At 39.8% G+C, this 22159-nt stretch overlaps 1 protein-coding gene across 1 annotated transcript in view; it reads left to right on the top strand.

The window, feature by feature from the left end:
* PRKCSH (protein kinase C substrate 80K-H) overlaps positions 1-18155 on the top strand; it is a 43754-nt gene extending 25599 nt beyond the window's left edge. The window contains exons 13-18 of the mRNA XM_015813295.1: positions 9324-9393; positions 13687-13776; positions 14414-14488; positions 15403-15502; positions 17246-17382; positions 17611-18155. Coding sequence (XP_015668781.1) covers positions 9324-9393; positions 13687-13776; positions 14414-14488; positions 15403-15502; positions 17246-17377 — 467 coding nt within the window. The 3' untranslated portion in view covers positions 17378-17382; positions 17611-18155. The remainder of the gene's footprint in view (positions 1-9323; positions 9394-13686; positions 13777-14413; positions 14489-15402; positions 15503-17245; positions 17383-17610) is intronic.
* The last annotated feature ends 4004 nt before the right edge of the window (positions 18156-22159 follow it).

Raw genomic sequence — 22159 nt, 5'->3', positions numbered from 1 at the left:
TTTTGATTTATGATGAATGTATTTTATCATGATTATGATCATGATTTATCACTTGTTGCTTGTATATACACTGAGAGCTTATGCACCGGAGCCAAATTTCTTGTGTGTCCGATCATACTTGGCCAATAAAGAATTCTATTCTATTCCATTCCATTCCATTCCATTCATCTTATTAGGGACTAGAACTGGACACAGTATTAGAGAATAAAAGGAAAGAATAAATTGTTGCCTGGAAACTGTATTTTGGTTGAAGAAATTTAAATTTATCATTTTTTAAAGCCATCTCACAGTGCTGATTCATGTTTAGTTTTCAGTAAATGGGTGTAGGAAGACCTTTTTCAGAAGTACCATGATGAGGTTGCTATCTCCACGTGTGCATTTGTTTTTTGTTTCCTCAATGAAGGACTTGTACTTTTTTCTTTAACATTTCTTTCTCTTGCTTTCAGTCCATTTCTCTAATCTGTTATTTTTTTTTAGTTTTGTTTTTTATATTGCCATCCAATTTTCAAGCTTAATTAGTTGTCTGACCATGGGTGGCATTTCATAAATAAATAAAAAATAAATAATGGACTATCACAATCAGAGGCAATGGTAGCTTTTGGTGAGGCCAGCCCAGAATATTAAAGTAGAGTTGGTTCGGTTGACTATAAGCATTTCAAAAATATTGAAGAAAGAGATATGTATGAGGGAACAAACATCAGAACAATAAAGTAAGAATCTATGAAAGTGATTGTTTTTGAAGGGCAGTTGGGAAGTTAATGCATTACATTTGCACAAAGCTTCAAGCATCTCAGTGCCTTTAGAGGGCACCCCAGTCCTCTCAAAATGTTTATGCTAAAATAGGACAGGGGATTGACGGAGCCATTTCTAGTTCCCTTGGAAAAACAATCTTGTCTCCAAATGATGACTCTGCATATTTAATGTGGTTTGAAAGAGATCATAGAACTAACTCTTCATTCTGCTTTTCAAGAGTAATTTTTCTTCAGTGGAGCTTCTCTAGTCATTATAAGGATTAGACAACCATTTGTCTCCAGCCACAATAATTTTAAAAATATTTTTTCCAGGCTTCTGGGGCCACTGGGGAGTGTTGATATAATACTATCACTAAAAGTCACAAGATGGAATGTGTGGCCTTTCCCCCCCACTACTCTTGGGGAGAGAGTGATGAGTAAAATTATCCTTATGGAAATTTGTTCAACATTTTTCCTCTACCTTTTGGTGATATGAACTTGGGGATGAGGGTGGCAATTACTCTGGGATTACTCCTGCAGTAGTGGGATCTTATGATGTAGCCCATGAGTTGTTTGCCCCTGAAGCAGGCAGTCAGCTTGGCAGCCTTTACTTGCTGATTATGCTTCTTTGCACATTCTTTTTTTTCTTCCATATGATTCCTACTATGAAAAAGGATTGGCTCAGAAGAGCAATTGGGTGGATGGTATAAAAGAGGGGGACTGAATATAAATGTTCTTTGGAAACAAGCATTCTAGATTCAAAGATAAGAGAATATACAGCACAGGTCAGAAACTATGGTATAGTATTGTAAAAATATTCCAGTTCAAGCTCAAGCACGTTGAATTCACATGGGTTTATGTAGTTTTTTTCTGCATTGAAGTGATTTTCCATTGCCTTCTGGGATTTTAATAATTTAATAATTTCCCACTCCTGTCTATAGAACTGATTTTTCATAGTGGCCTCTTATCCATTATTAGGCAAATCTGACTTGGCTTAGCAGTTTGAGAACAGTCAGCAAGCTAAGTATTGTCATCCAGTTGGACATTATGTTTAATTAATGTAAACTAAACAGAGATACTGTCTTGCAATTTTCTTGGCAACATTATGTAAAGCATTTTATATTGGTATAACTTGAATTATTGCATTTAGGTCAGATGAAAAGAGGACAGAAAGACTCTCTCAATTTGCAAAATGTTTGGTGTCCTCTTTGCTTGCAACATAAATAGTAGCTGATACATTCCAGATATTTTGAACCTCAGTTTCCATTAGAGTCCAGCCAGCTTTACAGTCTTTCTCCATCTTTGGATAATTTTTTTTGGGGGGAGGGGTCATGTTTTAATTAGAAGATAATAAGACAAATAATATATTTACTGCCCAGCATGCCTGTTTTTCTGACCTTTGGAACTGATGCCTCAGTTGGGTTTATTCCCACAGCCCATGTTTTTTGGGGTCCCTGGCCATGTGAAGAAGTTGGAAGGTCTTGCTGTTTCACAAGGTTGGGGATATTAACTGATTTTGTCACATTTTTGAGTCCTCAACGGTAGTGTGTTAATCTTTCTTGGTTTTTTTTTTATGTTCTTCATTGGTTTTTGTAAACTGTCATATACCTTTGAAAGTTGGATAAAAATACCTTAAATTGATGTATTTCTTGGCCATATCTGCTCTTTTAGGGAGACCAAACAGGAAAAGCTGAGTCACCTCCCTGGAAAGGGCAGAGGAGCTGTTAGTTTTACCTGTGGTCTAAAAATAGAACTTGCCTGCTATGCGTATTTTCAACTAGATGTGTGTTACAGTATTATAGTGACTCTCCCATTCTGCTTCTAAATTTCCCCAAACTGCTTTTTGACTAGGGCTGAAATTCATACTCATAGCTATAACATTTTAATTTCCTGAGAGCCATGAAGTTTTGGATTCATTCTGTGCCCCGTTCTTTCAGATCTTTCCCTGAACAGATTCCATTTCATAGACAAGGAGACAATGCTATGAAAATTAGCAAACTTTGCAAGGGCTGCTGCTAAACAGAGAAAATATTTTATCAAAAGTTCCTAAGGTTTTCTAACTTTACTTGCTGTAATAGCACTGTTTTAATGTTTTTATTGATTTCTGTACATTTTGCTATATTTTGTTAAAGTTTGGTCACTGTTGTGCAGGTTTTATTTTATGACCAGTGGTCAAAACAATAAATTGATGGATTCATGATTAATTGATTCCATTTAATCACAGGACTTAAGTTCCATGTAAATGTTACTGCTCTGGAAAGGGTTGAGTATTTTTAGTGGAATTTATATGGACTTTCCCTCCCTGGCTTTTTCCAAACAGATAAAAACATTTGTCTTTACTGTTCCCCAAATATTGGCCCTTGTTCCGTTCTTCCAAAGCCTGTCCAACCAAGCTCTCGCAAATGCTATAAGACAGAGCTTGTCAAAATTTATCTGTAAGGACCCACTTCAATCCCACATCTTAAGAAAGCAGAACTCTTGGAGAGGGTTTCCTCCAACAGGAACTTTTATTAAAAGTAGTTGATAGTAGGCATAATAGACAGGATCTGAGGGATTCCTTTACAGATTGATACTTTAAAGTGTCCCCAAGCAAACCCCACCGCACAGTTCATCCGGATGGTTCAGATCGGCCCCCAGGTGTTAAGTCCATCATGGGAAAGGGGAGATAACATCGGTCTGGCTCCGGTTGTAGCACGATGTTCAAGCAGCTCTTCTCACCTCCTTTTGAGCCCGGAGAAATAAGCCAAGCTCCGGAGGTTGTATTCCCCCCCCTTTCCTAGCTGACAGGTTAGGGAGAAGAAAGTTCAGAGAGAGATGCAGTGTAGAAAGCAAATTGTTACATTGCAGCGGGCAGCGGACAGAGGCAATAACAAAGCAAAAGGTTACATTGTAGCGAATAGAGGAAGCAAAAGCAATAACCCCGCAGGCATATTCCCCCTTCCCCCTTGGGAGTATGGCAGAACCCAGGGAAAAGTGAGATTTGTTTTTAGATCAGAGGAGATAGATAGAAATGAAATAGAAATGGGTTCTGACAGTATCAGATGAAACAAAAAAGCAGTTTTATAGCTATAATAAAATGAATTAGGAAGCCCAAGGCATGTCTGCACTTTGCATTCTGACATGTGGCACCTACATAGTTAATGCCATTAGCATTAGAAACTACAGCCCAAAATATAAAAAAAAAACCATTGCAAAAGACAAACTAGAAACAAAAATTAAAATAAGCAAGAAAATGGTAAGAGAACACCTATCCGACCTTGATGAATATAAATCAACGGGACCTGACAGATTACATCCCAGAGTTCTGAAGAAGCTGGCAGATGTTATCTCAGAAACATTGCACACATCTTTCATAAATCCTGGAGCATCAGGGAAGTACCTGAGGATTGGAAAAGGGCTGAGGTGGTTCCCATCTTCAAGAAAGGGAAAAAAACGGACCCAGGAAACTACAGACCAATCAGTTTAACATCAATACCTGGGAAAATCCTAGAAAAGATAATTTAAAAAACAGATCTGTGAACAACTAGAAGCAAACAAAGTTATAACTAGCAGCCACCATGGGTTTGTTAAAACAGATCATGCCAAACCAATCTTATTTCATTCTTTGATAAAGTGACTAAACTAGTAGACCAGCGAAATGCTGTGGTCTTGGTATACTTAGATTTCAGTAAGGAATTTGATAAAGTAGACCACAACCTACTCCTTGATAAGCTAGAAAAAGGTGGAATAGACACCACCACCACCAAATGGATCTGTAGCTGGCTGGCAAACCATACTCAACGAGTAGTCCTCAATGGCACTACATCCACATGGAGAGAAGCAATCAGTTGGGTACCACAAGGTTCCGTTTTAGGCCCAGTATTCTTCAATATCTTCAACAACATAGATGAGAGAATTGAAGGGGAACTCATCAAATTTGCAGATGACACCAAACTGGCAGGAGTAGCCAACACCCCAGAAGACAAACTCAGGATCCAAAAAGATCTTGACAAACTTGAACAATGGGCCCTATCCAACAAAATGAGTTTCAATGTGAAGAAAAGCAAAGTTTTATATTTAGGCAGGAAAAGCCAAAGGTAGAAATACAGATTGGGCGAGACCTGGCTTAAAAACAGTAACTGTGAGAGGGACCTTGGAGTCCTAGTGGATGATCACTTGGCTATGACCCAGCAGTGTGCAGCAGCAGCCAAAAAAGCTAATATAATCCTTGGTTGTATAAACAGAGGCATAGAATCGAGATCACGCAAAGTATTAGTACTGCTTTATAAAACCATAGTAAGACCACATCAGGAATACAGCAGCCAATTCTGGTCACCATATGACAAAAAAGATGTGGAGAGTGTGGAAAAAAATCAGAGAAGAGCAACTAAGATGATTAAAGGCCTGGAGACTAAAACATACGAAGAATGCCTGCGGGACTTGGGTTTGGCTAGTCTAAAGAAAAGAAGAAATAGGGGAGACATGATAGCAGTGTTCCAGTATTTGAGGGGCTGTCACCAAGAAGAGGGGGTCACATTATTCTCCAAAGCACCAGAGGGAAGGACGAGAATCAATGGTTGGAAACTGATCAAAGAGAGAAGCAACCTGGAATTAAGGAGAAACTTCCTGACAGTGAGGACAGTTAACCAGTGGAACAGCTTGCCTTCAGAAATCGTGGGTGCTCCATCACTGGAGGTTTTTAAGAAGAGGCTAGACAGTCACTTGACTGAGATGGTATAGATCGTCCTGTTTGAGCAGGGGGCTGGACTAGAAGACCTCCAAGGTCCCTTCCAGCTCTGTTCAATTCTTATTTCTAAGCAGATGCATCGTTTCTCAGGTCTCACATGTACAGAAAGCAAAGGGCAATCAGTCGGAGCTGGTTGCTTAATGTGGCTCCAGCAGTTTAAGAGGAATCTTCTGCTTCTAGTTTCACCCTGAATAGAGGTAGAGAATTGTCACCCTGTGTTGATTTGACATTGGAAGCTAAGAAATAACATCCTCAGTTTCACATGTTGCAGTTTGCATATCCACACTGAGTTTGCTCTAGTTTTCATCAATCTGGCTTTCTCAGAAGGTAATAGGGAGCCTACCTGCACCAAATAGAATTGAAATGAAAAACCAGTTTAGTTTTTAATTTTGTTCTAAATGAAAATAGTTGGGATTCTGTAAGTAGAGTAGAGCAGAGTAGAATGCACATATCCAGAACAACAGTTCAGTTAAATTTTGATTTGGTGATATCTTTGGCCTCACTGAGATAAATCAGATCTAGCTGTTAAAGTAATGGCTTGGTTAATTTTATGTATGTTTTGGATTTGCCTGGGCAGGAAGAGCTGAGGTGCTTTAATTTTGATTGATTGATTGAAAGAGGAAGAGAAAAATAGGAGTAGTGTGGTTGCAAAACCTCTCATGATGATGTTTTCTGATCATGACTGAATCAAGTATCTTTGATTACAAGGATTCTTACCTCAACATTGTCATCTTCTAGATGCACATAACCTTTTGTTTTAGGGAATTGAAAATTTCCATTACTGGTCCTGTAGAAAATCCTAATCTTAGTCTCAATATTCTGAAATATGGAAGTGAGTTTGTTATCTTTTGGCCACTGGCTCATGACTGATGATTATTAAGCTTGTTGCTTCTCCTGATATCTATTACATCAGGATTCCACAACCCCCCAGGCTACAGACTGGTACCAATCTGCGGCCCATTAGGAGCTGGGCCGCGCAAGCGAGTGAAGCTTCATCTGTGCATGTGTAGATTCTAGGTAGCATGCAAAACCATACACACAAACACACTGTTCCATGCGAAAACATTTTTCCACACAACCAGTCCCTGGTGCCCAAAAATTTGGGAGCTGCTGCAGTAGATGGGGTTGGCATAGCCAAGATAATGAATTCTTCTCTTCTGGAGAAATAATAGAAGTATTGGTTGCAGAAATACTTGGTATTGATGCTGGTTATAAATACATATAGGAAGGGAGAAGAGATGGAGGAGTGCTATTTTACTTTAAACTGAAATGTCAGACAAATATCTGAGTTATAAAATTGGTACTAGGGATCCAACAATATTTTCTCCAGGAGAGTTTAAATATAGAGTCTGTGGTTTTACTTGTATAGACAGTCTGAGATAAGAAGGGTGCAGAGAAGAGTAATAATCTGGATTCATAACACACATACCTAAGCACAGCCATGGGGAAAAGGAGTAGTATCCTGTATGGTTGATTGTTTACTGTATTTTACATCCTCCCCAACAGTATTGTTTCCCTGATTTTTTGGGCATAGCCAGGCATTCCCACAATGCAAAACCATTTGGGGCAAATGAGTAAACTTGGCTCTTGAACAGCATTTTGGCAATCATCTTGTATTTTCTACTCTATATGAAACGTGTTTTGCACAACATGCATATTATGCAAAAGAAACACCATTGATTAATTAAAGGTTGTTCAGGCTCAGTAATAGAGGATCTTGCTTACATGAAGTCCCAGATTCAATCCTTAAGCCCTTCAGTTAAAAATCTGACAGGGCTAGGACAGTTTTCCTCCCTATGAGATTTTAGCAGACAGGTTTCTGCTAAATGGATCTGCAATCTAACACCACAAGATTATTTCAGAAGTACATAATGGCACCTGAAAAGCACATTTTCCCCCATGGGGGTGGTTGTAAAAAACATGGGTACTACAATTATCAAAGTTGTACAATAGTAACATCTTGTTTGATTTCCTGGAATGTATTGCATTTAATGTTGTTATTGGATTCTATTTAGAAGTGGAGTTAGAACAAATACAAGAGTTAGGTTACTGAGTAGGAGAAAACATAATGGGAACACTTCCTGTATGCTGGTTTTCAAATCATTTCCAAGCACCATTCAAAATACTTGTATTAGCTTTAACAGCTGGAATGTCTGAAGGACCAGTCTTCCAGATGAGCCTTCTCATATATTAAATCCACTTCAGCTAATTTATCCAGGTCTTCCGGTCATCAAAAGTAGCTGAAACTGATTCGAACTGCAGGATTTTCAGTGGTGGTATTCCAATTTCAAACTACATGGAGAGGGAAGAATGTTTCCTAGGCTTTCAGTCTAAGGGCTTTTTTTGTTTGTTTACTGTGTTCCTTGATGATGATGTCATGTAGTTCATTCCTGTTTATCAGTGGCAAAGTATAATTTCCTAAGTGCTGCTTAGAAGATGGCCTAATCAAGCTGCCTTCTTAAACCCATCCGTAAAATACAGGTATGGAATTTGTAAGGATTTGGGCAGGAAGAAGAAGAAACGCCAATGAGACATAATTTCTTAAAGTGGTTAAAATATTGTGTATTCAACTTAGAAAAATTACTTTAGATTTTAATTTTGTTGATCCAAAAACCATTTGACTTGAAGAATAATCCATCAAATACCAATACTGCAGAAGTGAAATGAAAAAAACTTTGATCTGTAGTTGTAAGGTCAATACATTTCTTTGAATGTTGAAGCGCATCCCTTTACTTTTCTCCGTAACTGTGAGAACCCATATTCTAAGGGGGCTCTTTCTAACTTTGAATCTAACTCTAATCCTTCTATACGTCTGGGTTCTGCCATGCTCCTGGAGGGGAGGGGGGAAACGCTGCAGGCTATTTCTTTGTTTTCCTCTATCGAACTGACTGGATGAACTACTGGGGTGGGGTTTGCTTGGGACACTTTTAACCTATTGATCTGAGCGGGAAATCCTCAGATCCTGTCTATTATGCCTGCTATCAGCTTCTCCTAATAAAAGTTCCTTTTGGAAGAAACTGCTTCCACGAGTTCTGCTTTCTTAGGATGAGATTTTGAAGTAGGCCCTGGCATTAGCTTTGTTCCCTTCTGCCAAGGACAGAGATGTCCAGAATTCCCCATGTTCCTCTTAAGCTGTGTCCCAAACATATAGAATTTGAGCCCTTGATTTGCAATAAGAAGGAAATGGTCCTTTCATGGTCCTAGTTATTAATAGGCTGAATCATAGCAGCAAATCTATTATTTTATTATGCCTTTCGTTCATTCGTTGGACAAAACTCAGTGGTGTGAAGAGAGGAAATTTAAATCGTTTGTTCTTTCTTTTTTGCTTTCATTTGAATAATACAAGGCAGTTCCAATGGCCTCAAGATGCTTAGAACTGTGCCTTAAACATGCAGTTTGAGGCTAGAAGATCTAAAAGCACTAAGTTTAGAAAGGCTGAAGAGGGAATAAACTTGCAAAGGAGATACTCCAGTGAATGATCTTGAGTCAGATTTGCACATTCACCAAAATGACAGAGCTGAGTTCCGAGCTGCAGTTGTCCACTGTGAAATCTATCCACTATGAAATGGGATAAATACTACCTATCCTTCCAGCTGGCTATGATGCTTAACTGATTTAGATAGCAAGAAGAACAAATAACTTAAAATGAAAATGTGGCATTTAAGGGCTTGCTGTTATGAAAATGCTTTTGATTTTGTCCGTTCCCTCTCTCCTCCTACTAATGCTCTCTGTAAAATAGGAATACAGTATGGTGATTTAACTGGGCTCCAGTACTACTGCTTAGAAGGGAATTATATGGAAAAGCAAATATAAATAATGATTTTATTTAATCTTTCAGCCAGTCTTAGTTTTTACCTGTCTTCCAGCTGCCCAAAAGGCCCGAGAACAATTTGAAGAAGTAGAGAAGTCCTTGAAAGAAATGGAGGAATCAATCAGGTAGGACTTTGGAGAGAAAAACTGTAACTATTCAACTGGGTGGTGGCTTCTGTGAATAAGAGCATGAATGTTGCTATTTTGGCCCATCTTTGTATGAGTTCCTGATGCATCTTAACCTCCTGGCAGTCAGTCCCTCAGTAATAGATACTCAAGTCTGTTTCACTGATACCCACCAAGGCTTTCCAATGTAGGATCAGTCTTCTGACCCATTATGTTTTTGAGCAGTTCAGAATGTGGCAGTTTTCCTTATAATAAACTGGAAGCCCATCTTCTATTAGCTTCTATCACATTGCTTCCCGCTAGTTTCTGGCATTTGTAGCTCCTGGCTGATTCCAGGAATCCAAAAGTAGATTGTCTATTTGCTTCTGGCAAACTAGAGAGCCACTTATTTTCGTAACATTTCTGGAGATCTGGTCCTTGCTCCTTCGCTTTGTATTCCCATTCACCCATTCTTAATCTGGATGGAGAGGTGCCATTTTTTTTTATCTGGGAACCTAGAAGGATGGTATTGGAGGGTTCATGAGCCTAAAATATCTCCCTGGGGTGAATGGGTGAGTAAGACTAAAAATATTAGAACAACAAACTGGTTCTTATAGTCTTGACACCTCTCTTAAATCCTGGTGTTTTCTATTGTTTCTTGCTATCTTGATGTGTCTTAACTTGTATATTCCATTTGAATTTTCCATAAAGATGAAAAGGTTTGCTCTGGAAGTATGGGTGCTATTTTGTCATTTGAGTCACATCTTTTTCTCCCCAGGTCTCAAATGGGGGAGGGGAAAGAATGAAAGCCAGAAATAAATTTCAAGCTGTCTCTTATTGATTGCATACATAATTATTGCAGTAATCACACCACTCCTGAGCTTTTAGACTGGGAGGGTTATTTCAGGGAGCCAATGGGAGACCTCGGCATGCTTAGTTTAGTTGACACTGGTGACAGACACTTCATTTTTAGCTATTGGGGGGGGGAGTCTTAATTTGGGAGATTCTTCCTCCTCCCGAGAAACATAATACAAGATATATTGGATCCTCTGAATACAGCCATTCTGGCTAGGCTTTTAATTTCAAAGCTCTTTCCCACTTTGTCTTGAAAATCATTTTGTGTACGTGTAATCTGAATATAAATTTGTTCCAATTTAAACAGTGGTCAACACAACCAGCCAGTCCTTTCCAGTTAGTTTTTAAAACAATTTTCTTTACCCATAAAACTGTAGGTTGTATAATCTTTAGCAAAAATTCCACTGTGAGAGATGACCGTTTAGGTAAGTTTCTATAGTGAAATGTCACTGGAGAAGGATGAATCCTGTACATCAACTTTCTATAACTTAAATGCATCTTAAATATAGCTGGCTCCAACATAGGCTAGTGGGAGCTTTTCTTGCACAAATCATCCTTTCCCCCATCATATCCTTGCAGATATTTATGTTTGGCGCCCAGTATATCTCCACTCAGAAGTATGGGCTCTTTAAAGGAAGAAATGCAGATTGCTTTGTCTCCATCAAGGTGGGGGTAGCCTTTTGGGGAGCTAATGACCTTGGTGGTTAGCTAGAGCTCTCCAATGCTGAATCTTAGTTGACCTAGATCTGTGGAACACTTGGGGGTATGGGCCTTCAGTTCCTGCAGTTGCAATTTCCGTTTCTATAATTTCCATTTCCAAGTTTATAAAAAAGTCACATGAAAGCCACTGTTACTTCCATTAGCAGTAGATGGTATACCTAAGTCTCCTCCCCTGCACAGAGAAAACTAGCTTGTCAAGGAGAATACTAGGCCAGAATTCTTGTCCCTGAAGTTCTATTTAAAATGTCAAAGATAAAATGGTTGAAGGAGTTATGGGAGAGCATTTTGTCATCTGAGGTGGTGCAAATAAGATGCTGGATCATGACCTTGGGGAGAAAATGGCTTGCAATGGCAGGTGCAAAGCAAGAGCCTTAATTGAAGTCCTTTAAAATTGACTGTAGAGGGGGTGATTTTCATCTAACCATAATTTAGCTGTAGCTGCAAGCACAACCTGCCCCTCCTCACCCCCTGGGAGATCTTCGGTTTGGCCCATTAGGAAAGCTTTTAAGGGGATAGGAGGGGGGGCACAGAGGATCTGTTAGCTAAGCAAGCAGTTAATGGAAGCTGTGAGAAGCAGCTGAGACTTGTTTTGTTGGTGTCATTTTTCAAAGCAGTTTTTTTTCTTTGGGGAATGAAAGATACCCTGCTCTATCCTCCTCCTGGAATTTGGATCCCTGGAACTCACTTTTTAGATTATCAACCATCTTTTCTTCAGAGTTGGACTGTTAGCCTCCCAGCATAGGCTTGCTCCTGTTCCCTAGGACAGGTGGGACTGCTGCTGGCAGAGAGGTTGAAGCCTCTTCCTTCAAGGCTTGGTTAAAGAATCCATATGTGCACCAGGGGCATTCTCTTGCCAGCTTGGCTTGGGTGTACAATACAGAGGAATGGAAGGATACTGTATCAGGCTTCTGAAGAACGAAGAGCAGAATTAGTTTTGTCCAGGGAAGAGGAAAATGCTTCCTTCTTCCTGAAAGCTCTTTCCATCTGACTGGGGCCAAGCATTAGCTAAGGGCAGGTCTTTCATCAAACAAAGAGCTTTGCATCCATCTGGTGTCTGGGAGAGAGATCTGTAATTAGGGGTAGTCTTGGTGACAGGGCGGTAACCATGGGATTCAGCTTCCCCAACTTGCCTCCTTTCTGCTCTCTGGGGTCCCATGGGTCTGCACACAGATGATAAGGGCAAGAAACAAAGGCAGCTTCTTGGCAAAGATCAAGCTATAAGATCTGAGCTGTTACACACACACACACACACACACACACACACACACACACACATACAAACATCCAGATGACCACCGGATAAAAGCAAAGAGATTCAGAAAAGCTCTGCCTCCTTGTTGCCATCTAGAGATTGCCTGGAGCTTTATAACTCAGACATGGTACCTCTAAAGAAAGAGTCTGAGTAAAAAGGGCATTGATCATTGATGCAGGTAAAGCCTGCTTTTTACCATTCTGTGGGTGTTGGGATGAATAGGCAAGACCCATGTTCATGCTTGAGGACCAATCATGGATGAACTGAAGAGGCTGCTGCTCGACTTAGTTCCCTCTCTGTGCATCTTAATATTGATGGCTGAACTCAGGGTGCATCTCTTGAAAAGTTGTACCAATCAGAGTGGCCAATACCCTTAGACAGATTGTGGATTTGGCTCAGTTTGAGCAAATTCAGAGAAGAACAACTAAGATGATCAAAGGCCTGGAGACTAAAACATAGGAAGAACGGCTATGGGACTTGGGTTTGACCAGTCTAAAGAAAAGAAGAAATAGGGGAGAGATGATAGCAGTGTTCCAGTATCTGAGGGCCTGCCACAAGGCAGAGGGGGCCAGGTTGTTCACCAAAGCACCAGAGGGAAGGATGAGAAACAATGGTTGAAAACTGATCAAAGAGAGAAGCAACCTGGAATTAAGGAGAAACTTCCTGACAATGAGGACAACCAGTGGAACAGCTTGCTCCCAGAAATCGTGGGCACTCCATCACGAGATTTTTAAGAAGAGGCTAGATATTCACCTGTCTAAGATGGTATAGGTTCTCCTGCTTGAGCAGCGGGCTGGACTAGAAGATCTCCAAGGTCCCTTCCTATTCTATTCTATTCTATTCTATTCTAATTCTATTCTATTCTATTCTATTCTATTCTATTCTATTCTATTCTATTCTATTCCCCCTTTCCTCACAATTTTGTCAAATGCAGCAAGTTACAAGTGATCTGTTGCATCTCTCGCTTTCCTTCTCCCTAACTGAGAGATGTCCTCTGTTCTCCTTTCAAAATACACGTATTTCACAAAAGCTTTTCTTGATGGTGGAAATGTTTTTTCCACTTCCTGCTTTTTGCCCTCTTTTTCCCCCCTGCCCCCTCCCCCCAGTTTCCCGGAGCCCATCCACATACTATGAATTCCCTTCCTAAAGCTGAAATCTGCCTAAAATAAAATAGGGGGCTTATTTTCTTTCCTCTCCTTTGTTTTACCTCATACATCAACAGTTACGGTACTTTAAATAGTTGGGTATCTATAAAGGTCGGCTACTGTCTGAATACAGCTTCAGCATTGTTTTGAAGGTGTCAGATAGCAAGGAGAATTGATTTGGAAAGGATTTTGGGGAAATTATACCATATTCTGTTAAATGGGTCTACAAATGTTCCTAAAACTTTAATTACTACCATTAATTAGTTTAGCAATATGTCTTGTGATTTTTATGTATTTTTTTCTTTAACAGTGTCTTTTCCTCTATTTTGTTTGTTTCTCTAGGAGTCTAGAGAAAGAAATTTCCTTTGATTTTGGTCTGAATGGAGAATTTTCTTACTTGTATGGCCAGTGTTATGAACTCAATACTAATGAGTAAGTGCCTATTTCCTTATATTGAATTGTGTTTCTGTTAAGAGTGATCTCAGGCCCCAGTTCAGCCACATTTACATCTCTTTTGATTATATATTTCCCTCAAACTATGCAGAATATAAGTAACTTTTTAACAGATGCAGTTCTTCTGAAGTATAGTAAATAATTATTCATATGGGATTATTGAGCTGATTCACTGCTCCTATCAGAGCAAAGGTTGTAAGAGTTGTATTTTGGTGAAAATGAGATGCCCTGTCTATACGCAGGCAAACACATACAAAATTTGTTTCCTAGCTCTCACCAATTCTGGAAATGTTTGCAGGATACTCAACTCAAGGAGGCAATCTACCTGGTCTTCTAGTAAACCATTATAAAAGCAATTCACAACCTCAGTTTTATTGGCTTTTAATTGATTTTAAATGGCAGGTGTTTTATAGAAATATTAACAGAGGCTAATTCCTGCCAGTTGCCTAATTCTGAGATGGAAAAGAAGAGAATCCAGGATTGCGTTTACTTAATGAACTAATAGCTAAAGGTGTTCATGCTCAATCTTAGAATGGAATTTGCTTACTGTGAGAGATATGGAAATCATCACGCAATGCATGACATATATTTCTTTTGTGCTTTTTTCTTTTTCTAGATATATTTATCGCCTCTGCCCCTTTAACAGAGTGTCTCAAAAACCTAAGCATGGCAGCTCAGAGACTAGCCTTGGGTAAGAGACTTTGATGCCGTTATGCCCTTTGAGGATTGAGGGCATAGCATCCCTGCTGCTCATAACAACCAGAGGTCATTTGCTTCCTGAACTAAACTGAGAACTGATCTGGTATACCGGTCAAAAGGCTGAGCAATGAAGTAGAAAGCCCCTAGTTTGGGTTTTGCTTCTGCCCTGAAGTCCCTAAGTATATCAAACCCTAATCTAAGTGTATCAAACCCTGATCCTCCTTCCATCTCTAATCCAGTCTTTGAAAAGGAAGGCTATAACTAATCTATTTTGGAAGGCAGTTGTAATAATTGTGTCAGGAATCACATATTTAAAGCACAGATGACACCATATATCTGCTATGTATTGATTTTATGCATTCCTATTAAGAACATTGCCCTAATCTTCATTTAGTGAGTGCCTTGAACAGTGTGCATTCACAGTTACAATACTGGTAAAAAAGTAACTTTGCGATCAAACTTTGCATTTGCAATCTTTGCAGATCTGTAAAGTAAAGGAAAGCTGAAGGAAGGTCATGAGCATAGTCAGTTTCACTTAATGACTGCTTCACTTAACAACCGTTGCTTGTCCAAATTGTGATCACTAAATGAGGGCTACCTGTAGTGTCAGGATAAAAATTTTCTCCTTTAAGATGAGAAAGAATAATTCGCTAAACATGTTGTGAGACTTTTAAAATACTTAACCTCAGGCTTTTCTTTCTCCAAAGGGTTACTTGTCATGACCCAACCTCATTTGATAGAGGGAAGAGCAGTGTGTATATGCATCCCAAATTTTCTTCTGGCCCTTGAAATGGCTGACTTTGAAATGGTTTTGAAATGAGTTGTGTCTGCTTTTCTTCATTGAACTTCCTGGATTACAGTTGGCAAGAGCTCATTGGTGCACTGACTACCTTGCTTTCCTTCTAGTACATGGGGATCCTGGGCTGGTTCAGATGATAACAAATTCAGCATCATGAAATATGAGCATGGGACAGGCTGTTGGCAGGGCCCCAATCGATCTACAACGGTGAGTTCTTTCAATGGGGCAAAATGGATACAGCTAATCTTTATGGAAAGCAAATAGTTGCAGTCTTGGAAGAATATTGACTTTCATAGACTTTAGAATTCTGAATTCCATCAAATGTTGTACCTTCAGGAGGACCCATTAAAGGTCATCTCCAAATCCCATAGAGAGAAAGGCTGTGTACACTTGCAGGGGTTGGCCAGAACAGATTAGGAGTTTTACTTTGATTTCTGGATTGGACTCCTGCTTGGGCCTTATCCTTGCCTCCTTCCTTCTTGGCAGTTTGGTGAGAGACTTACAGCACAGAAATGTTTTTCTCCTTGACAAAAGCTGAAATTGGCAATTTTGCTTGTTTATTTATTTATTATTTAAATTTGTTTTAAAGCTTGCTTGCTAATAGAATACAGTATATGCTGTGTGGCAGACGCTTATCCCTCGGCTACTGGAATGTGGGAGACAAATTCTGTTTTACTGGGCAATTCTCATCCTGAGTTGTAAAGAGGTGGACATGGGACTTCCTGATTGTACATTTATAAAGTTCTGAATGTTACCTTGCTAAGAACGTAAAAAGAGCATGTCATAACAAAATTCAGCATAGCTATCTCTGTCACATGCTAGTTTTTGCTTCATGCACAAGGGGAGAGGTCTTTTGAGGATAGATTTTCAAACCAACATACAACCCCTGGAGTCTGAAATGGTGCAGGCTGGGAAAGCTGAACCTTTTTTTACATCCTTTCAGTATTGCTTGATAAAGATTTTGAAGCGAAAATCCTTAGTAAGATGTTACAAAAAAGATCTTGAGATTTTGGAAAAAGTGCAAAGAAGAGCAACTAAGATACTGTAATTAAAGGCCTGGAGACTAAAACATATGAAGAACAATTGCAGAATTTGGGAATGGCGAGTCTTGAGAAAAGAAGGACTAGGGGTGACATGATAGCAGTATTCCAGTATTTGAGGGGCTGCCACAAAGAAGAGGGGGTCAACTTATTTTCCAAAGCACCAGAAGGCAAGGCAAGAAACAATGGATGGAAACTAATCAAGGAGAGAAGCAACCTGGAATTAAGGAGAAACTTCCTAACAGCAAGGACAATTAACCAGTGGAACAGCTTCCCTTCAGAAGTAGTGGGTGCTCCATCACTGGAGGCTTTTAAGAAAAGACTGGACAGCCACCTATCTGAAATGGTATAGGGTCTCCTGCTTGAGCAGGGGGTTAGACTAGAAGATCTCCAAGCTCCCTTCCAGTTCTATTCTGATTAATTGATTGATTGATTGAAGAAGCCAGTATATCCCTGGTTAGAATAAAGCAGTGTCAGACCTGCCCCAGTCTGATCTCTTAGGGAAGTAAAACTCTCAACTCCATGTGGTTAAAGTGAAAAGGCACTTTTACTAAGAGATGGTGATTGCAGTAAAGTCAAGTGGAATCTTAAATTTAATTTCAAATGTGTGCTGATATTCTGAGGCTGGTTTACTTATTTAGATTTTTATCTCATCTTTATTATTTAACTCATGGCGGCAAACATATCTAATACTCCTTCCTCCTATTTTCCCTACAACAGCAACCCTATTAGGTGGGTTGGGCTAAGTTAGACTGACTGGCCCCAAGATACCCAGCCAGCGTTCATTATTTATGCTGTCTGTAGTATCTTGTGGGATAACTGGGGAGTCGGTCTCTTCTTTAATTGCTAGCTTCTATTACAATAAGGTTTAAGAGGCAATGTCATTTGCTCTGATTTTTTTCTTACTAAGGTGAAACTTTCATGTGGCAAGGAGACAATTATCACATCTACAACAGAGCCTAGCCGCTGTGAGTATTCAATGGAGTTTGTTACCCCAGCAGCCTGCCATGAGCCAAAAGATCTTGGCCACGATGAGCTCTGAGACAGGTGAGTTGCATCAGTTTAGACTTATATTCTTTGCTTAATAGCTAGGAGGAATTATGAAAGGACAAACATATTTCAAATAAGATTCATCTTCCTTCAAGGGTATTTGGGTGAATGTCACCTTTCAATATTAAGTCCTTCAGTTCAAAGACTATTGAAAAATTGTTGTTGTCATTGTTGTTTCCATCTTTATCTTCCTGACTCATTCTCCTGTGTACCACTTTCTTGCAGCTGTGCACAGCCATCCCTGCCAGAGAAGCCAGGTTCTAATTCATATGATTCCAGGCAATTTTGTAGAATTCACCACACGGTTTGCCTCTAGATACGCTCTTCATGGATTCCAAGTTATTGTTACTCTGGCCAGTGGACTTTGAAGTTTGAAAAACTTTCATTTTTTTCTGTCAGCTACTGGGACACAAGTCTTTTTCCCATCTACCCAGTTGTGACCAAGTATTGTCTGCCCTAAATACATCCACTTAGGATTGCACAACTATCTGGCCTTTGTTCTGCTGGCAGAAGGCTTCCTCCACTCCAAAATTGGATGCTTTTATGAAGAAGAAGATGCATTTACTTCTCATTCATAGTGGACAGACTTCAAAACTGTCTACCTGAAGCTTTTTGCTGCTGGCCTTTTTCTGAGCCAGATTTACACTGAGTCTGAAACTTTGGACAGGTAAAACAAGAAGAGGGGACAAAAATCACCGCCTGTTTTTTATCTGCTGTTTTTCCTGGAAAAAAAACCACACATTTCCATCCAATAAAGAAAGAGTCCTTTCTGTCTTGTCTTTTTCTGTGAAATTGAAGTGGGGGTGAGCTGGGGTTGCATTAAAGAACTATGGCCTAAAAAAGGCCTTGTTTAGGCCAGCTGGTATCAGCTGTACAAACACATCGCCTCTCCCTCCCTTGAAATTGCCTAAAAGCATTAATGGGGATTGGGGACATGGGTTACAGCCAACAGACTAGCCTCTTCTACACCCACCCCCAGGGTCCTTGGGGATGAAGGCCTCCCAAGCTCTTCTGTTGATAAACATGGGAGGGGGAGGGCGGGAGGAAAAAGCTGGTGCCTTTCACCTGCTCTCCTTGATTGCTGTCAAAGCCTAACCATTTCCATAACAAAAAACGGAGGCTGTTTCTCGCCCAGCCCCCATTGTTTTTCATCCGAACCCTTCTTCAAAAAAGCATCTGCTGCTTTCTGGGACTAAAGGGGGGGGGAGAGGCAGGCAGTCTTCTCACAAAAGGCCCTCTGGTGATGAGGATTACATTTTATTATATGTCTTCAGATCTCTGCTGGAGTAGTGGGTTGGGAAGGAAGAAAATTCTGTGAGGTTTTATGTTGAGCATATTGGATGATATTTGAGTGAGGAAAATGGTTTTCTGCTCTATTATTTCTTAGGTTATGTGGCATTTTCTACTGGTGAGGAAAGCAGGCCTTAAATTGAAACAACTGGTGTCAGAGGCAGACAAGACTAAGTGTCCTTCAGATATTTTGAACTTTTTCTGCCCTAGCCAGCAATGCAAGTAATAAGGGGTTACAAAAGTTGATCTCACATACCTGAAAGGTGCCAGCAGGTTTAGATATGGCTTATGTATATGTGTTCATTTGAACCAGTTTCTGATTATCAAAGAATGGTAAGGCTCCCACAAATGGTATTTGGGAAGTATTTTCTTCCCAGAAATGTGTGAGTTCTACATCTCTTCAGGCAAGAGGTAAAGGTTAAATTACCATCTCTGAGGGTTGCTTTATTACTTCAGTATTTGAGAAAATAAGAGGGTAACCCTTGGTTGCCAAAATGAGATGATTATGACAGGAAGACATTTCTGTAGCAGGAAGAACTTCTATCCCTGATCCAAGAGATAGAGACTTTTATCTTGTCCTCACCAATGCTACTAGGTTGCCAGGCTTACTTTACAACAGAAATATGTGGATTGTGCTACACCATCAGGTCTTCCTATTGTTTTAACCAGGATTTGTGGATTTAAGTCAGTTTGTGGTTTTTAGATAATACATCAAACTACCACACTGATTAGTTTGCACATTTTTTTCTTGTGCCTTTGAATCAGTCTTGATTCCTGGTGGCTGCCTGGATACGTCTCTGCAGATTTCTTGGTAATATTTTGGAAGTATCTGCTCTTGCCTGCTTTCTCAGACTGAAGAGAAGGTCTGAGGGTCACCCCTGCTGGATTTGTGTCTAATATGAGACTTGAACTCGGTCCCCGTTTCCAGCTTAACTTTAACCACACTGGCTCTTTTGAGCTCCACTCTTAGAATGCTCTTTACTGATGTCCAGCAGGTCTCCTTGCTTCCCTCTTTTAAAAAGGTTATGCCTGTACTGTCCCAGACATCATATACCTGAATTTCCTCTCAGTGAGCAGAATGCTCCACAGGGACAGACAACTTTTCTCCTTTTCCATCCTCCTACAACTCTTTTCTTTCCATTTCTGAGGATAAATTAGATCTGCTAATCTACTCTGACCTGGAATAAAATAGCAACCTTGGTCTAAATTATTTCTCCATTTAATAGCAAAAATGGGTGAAAAGTAGCAAAGTTTTGAGCTTGCTGGAGGCAGAAATGTCAGACACTTTCAAGCAATATTAACAGGATTGCTGCGACCATCATATATTGTACCTGGAGAACCAGGTCTTAAAATTTAGCTGAGTTTGCTGTTTGTGATATAGTAGGTGCTTTTCCACACCTGCTTACATTGAAGCACTGGTGTAACTTAAGCAAGCCATTATTTATTGTTAGTCTTCAAGAGTAGAGGGTAAACCTCAGAAAGCACACAATTATTTTTCTGTTCCAAGTAAGAGTGAAGGGCAATCTGCACAGGTCAGTGCTGTGTGGAAGTACAACGCCATGTAACTTCCTGGAATTCTCTTCAATATAAGACACAGACTCTCACAAGATTCTGAACTTTTTATTTTCTGGCATGAAAAGTACAAATAATTAAACAATTCCATGTAAAAGTTTCATACAGCCACCGTGCCTGAAATCCCAGTAATAAATAGTCTAAACTAAATGCAAAGTGTCATTTTTATTTTTTTACAATTTTCAAACCTTTCCCACATCAACCGACTCTCATTTTTTTTAAATATATTTTTTAAAACTGTCCCAATCCATGTGAAGCTTCAAGGAACTCTGGGGGCAGGCACTCCATTCCTATTGTTTTCTCCCCTGAGCCCTACCATACCCCATGACTAAATACATTGGTGGGAGGCTAGGGGGCATGTAAAAGTTATTAGGAACTCGCCATGACAACAGACAATTTTTTTAACCCTCTGCTACCTTCAATGTTGCACCCTGACCCACCACTGGCAAACAGTAAGGACATCTCGTGAGCCCTTCTCCCTGCTCTGATGCCACCAGGCAAAGTGCTTTAATTTCCTCCCTGCCCTCATTCAATCCTTAATCAAGCCACTTCACTTCTTAGTAAACTTACACTAGCACTTATTGCTACTTGAAAAAATACACTTGAAAAGGCTAGATTGCTATAGCTGTTTGGTAATCAACAAATCTTAAAACAGAATTTTGTTTGCCACTAAATGCCCTTGTTGCTATGCAGGATAAGGTTGCAGGATTAGACATTTAGTAGGATCTGACCAAAGGCAAAGCAGGCGGTTCACGCAACTGAAACTGGTGGCAAAGCTCCTGCTATTAGTAGCTGTGTATGCCAGTTAGGCAGCTTGACTTGATGGCTCCAGTTCATAACAGCTCTTTAAGCACAGAAGTAACTTCAAGGGATGGCAAAGAAGTCTTTAAAAGGCTGTGTTTTGTTTATGTGCAGATATCCATTTCACATCTTCCTTGTTTTCAAGGTTTAACCTTAGGTATTGAGGCATCTTGAAAAATGGGGACAAGGCAAGTGCTCGACTTCTGTGATGTTATTTTTGAGAACAAACTGAAAATACTACACCTCTGTGCCAAGTCTTAAAAGAGGCAACCTTTCCTATTCTGATCATCTCTAGGGCAGCAGACACAGAGGGTTAGTCTTAGCCATTCCCTTCTGAGTCTGGTTAATCCCATAAATGGCTCAAGCTATTGCTTGGAGTACACTGAGAAACACCATGTCTTCTAGAATGAGAATGCAGTTATGGTTGTAATGCACATTTTTGTAATAAAAATTCTTTTGTAAAGTTCTCCCTGCTATGTGGTATTAAAAACATCTGTTTTATGTGCCATTCTTCAGTAGCCTGTTGTCCAGATGAAAAGCAAAAAGGCTTCCATGGTTACACATTAAAAATTGGCATTATGATACATAAAGCAAGTCTGTGTTTGCTATCTATATGGCACAGCAGGTTTCATGCTAAACAGTGACTTTAGCATTTCTGCACATGCGCTAATTTGAACATGTGCCATGAATCAGCTATGGCCATTTCTCGTACAGAGTATGCCTGAGCCTGTTAATCCCATTGGATGGCTGCAGAGCCTGGGCAGGAATTGAGCTTCCAGATGAACTCCTGACAGCCTGACCAACTACTGTATCAAGGATAGTGGGCGCTGTCCAACATCTACAGGAAGGGCTGTTCTGCACAACTTTGCCTTTTGTGGAGCAACTGCTTCAAGAGGTTGAGACTTATGTTTGGGGGCAAAGTAAGTTCACAGTAAAGTTATTTTTTTAACCAAACATTAGCCTTTCTGTCCTATCTGAATGCAAAGCAGCCACGATTTAGGATTTGCAGAAGCTAGCATTTGTAAGTGGCTTTGTCAAATAATATTTTTAACAGTAACCCATCTGATTCAAACATACTAAGTGGTCTTTAGCTGATTTTTGAGCTGAGTTC

The sequence above is a fragment of the Protobothrops mucrosquamatus genome, unplaced genomic scaffold (genome assembly GCF_001527695.2).
Source record: "Protobothrops mucrosquamatus isolate PMUCROS unplaced genomic scaffold, P.Mucros_1.0 scaffold150, whole genome shotgun sequence".
Lineage (NCBI taxonomy): Eukaryota > Metazoa > Chordata > Lepidosauria > Squamata > Viperidae > Protobothrops > Protobothrops mucrosquamatus.
Note: the sequence above shows the minus strand (reverse complement) of the source record. Positions and strands in the feature narration are given on the sequence as shown.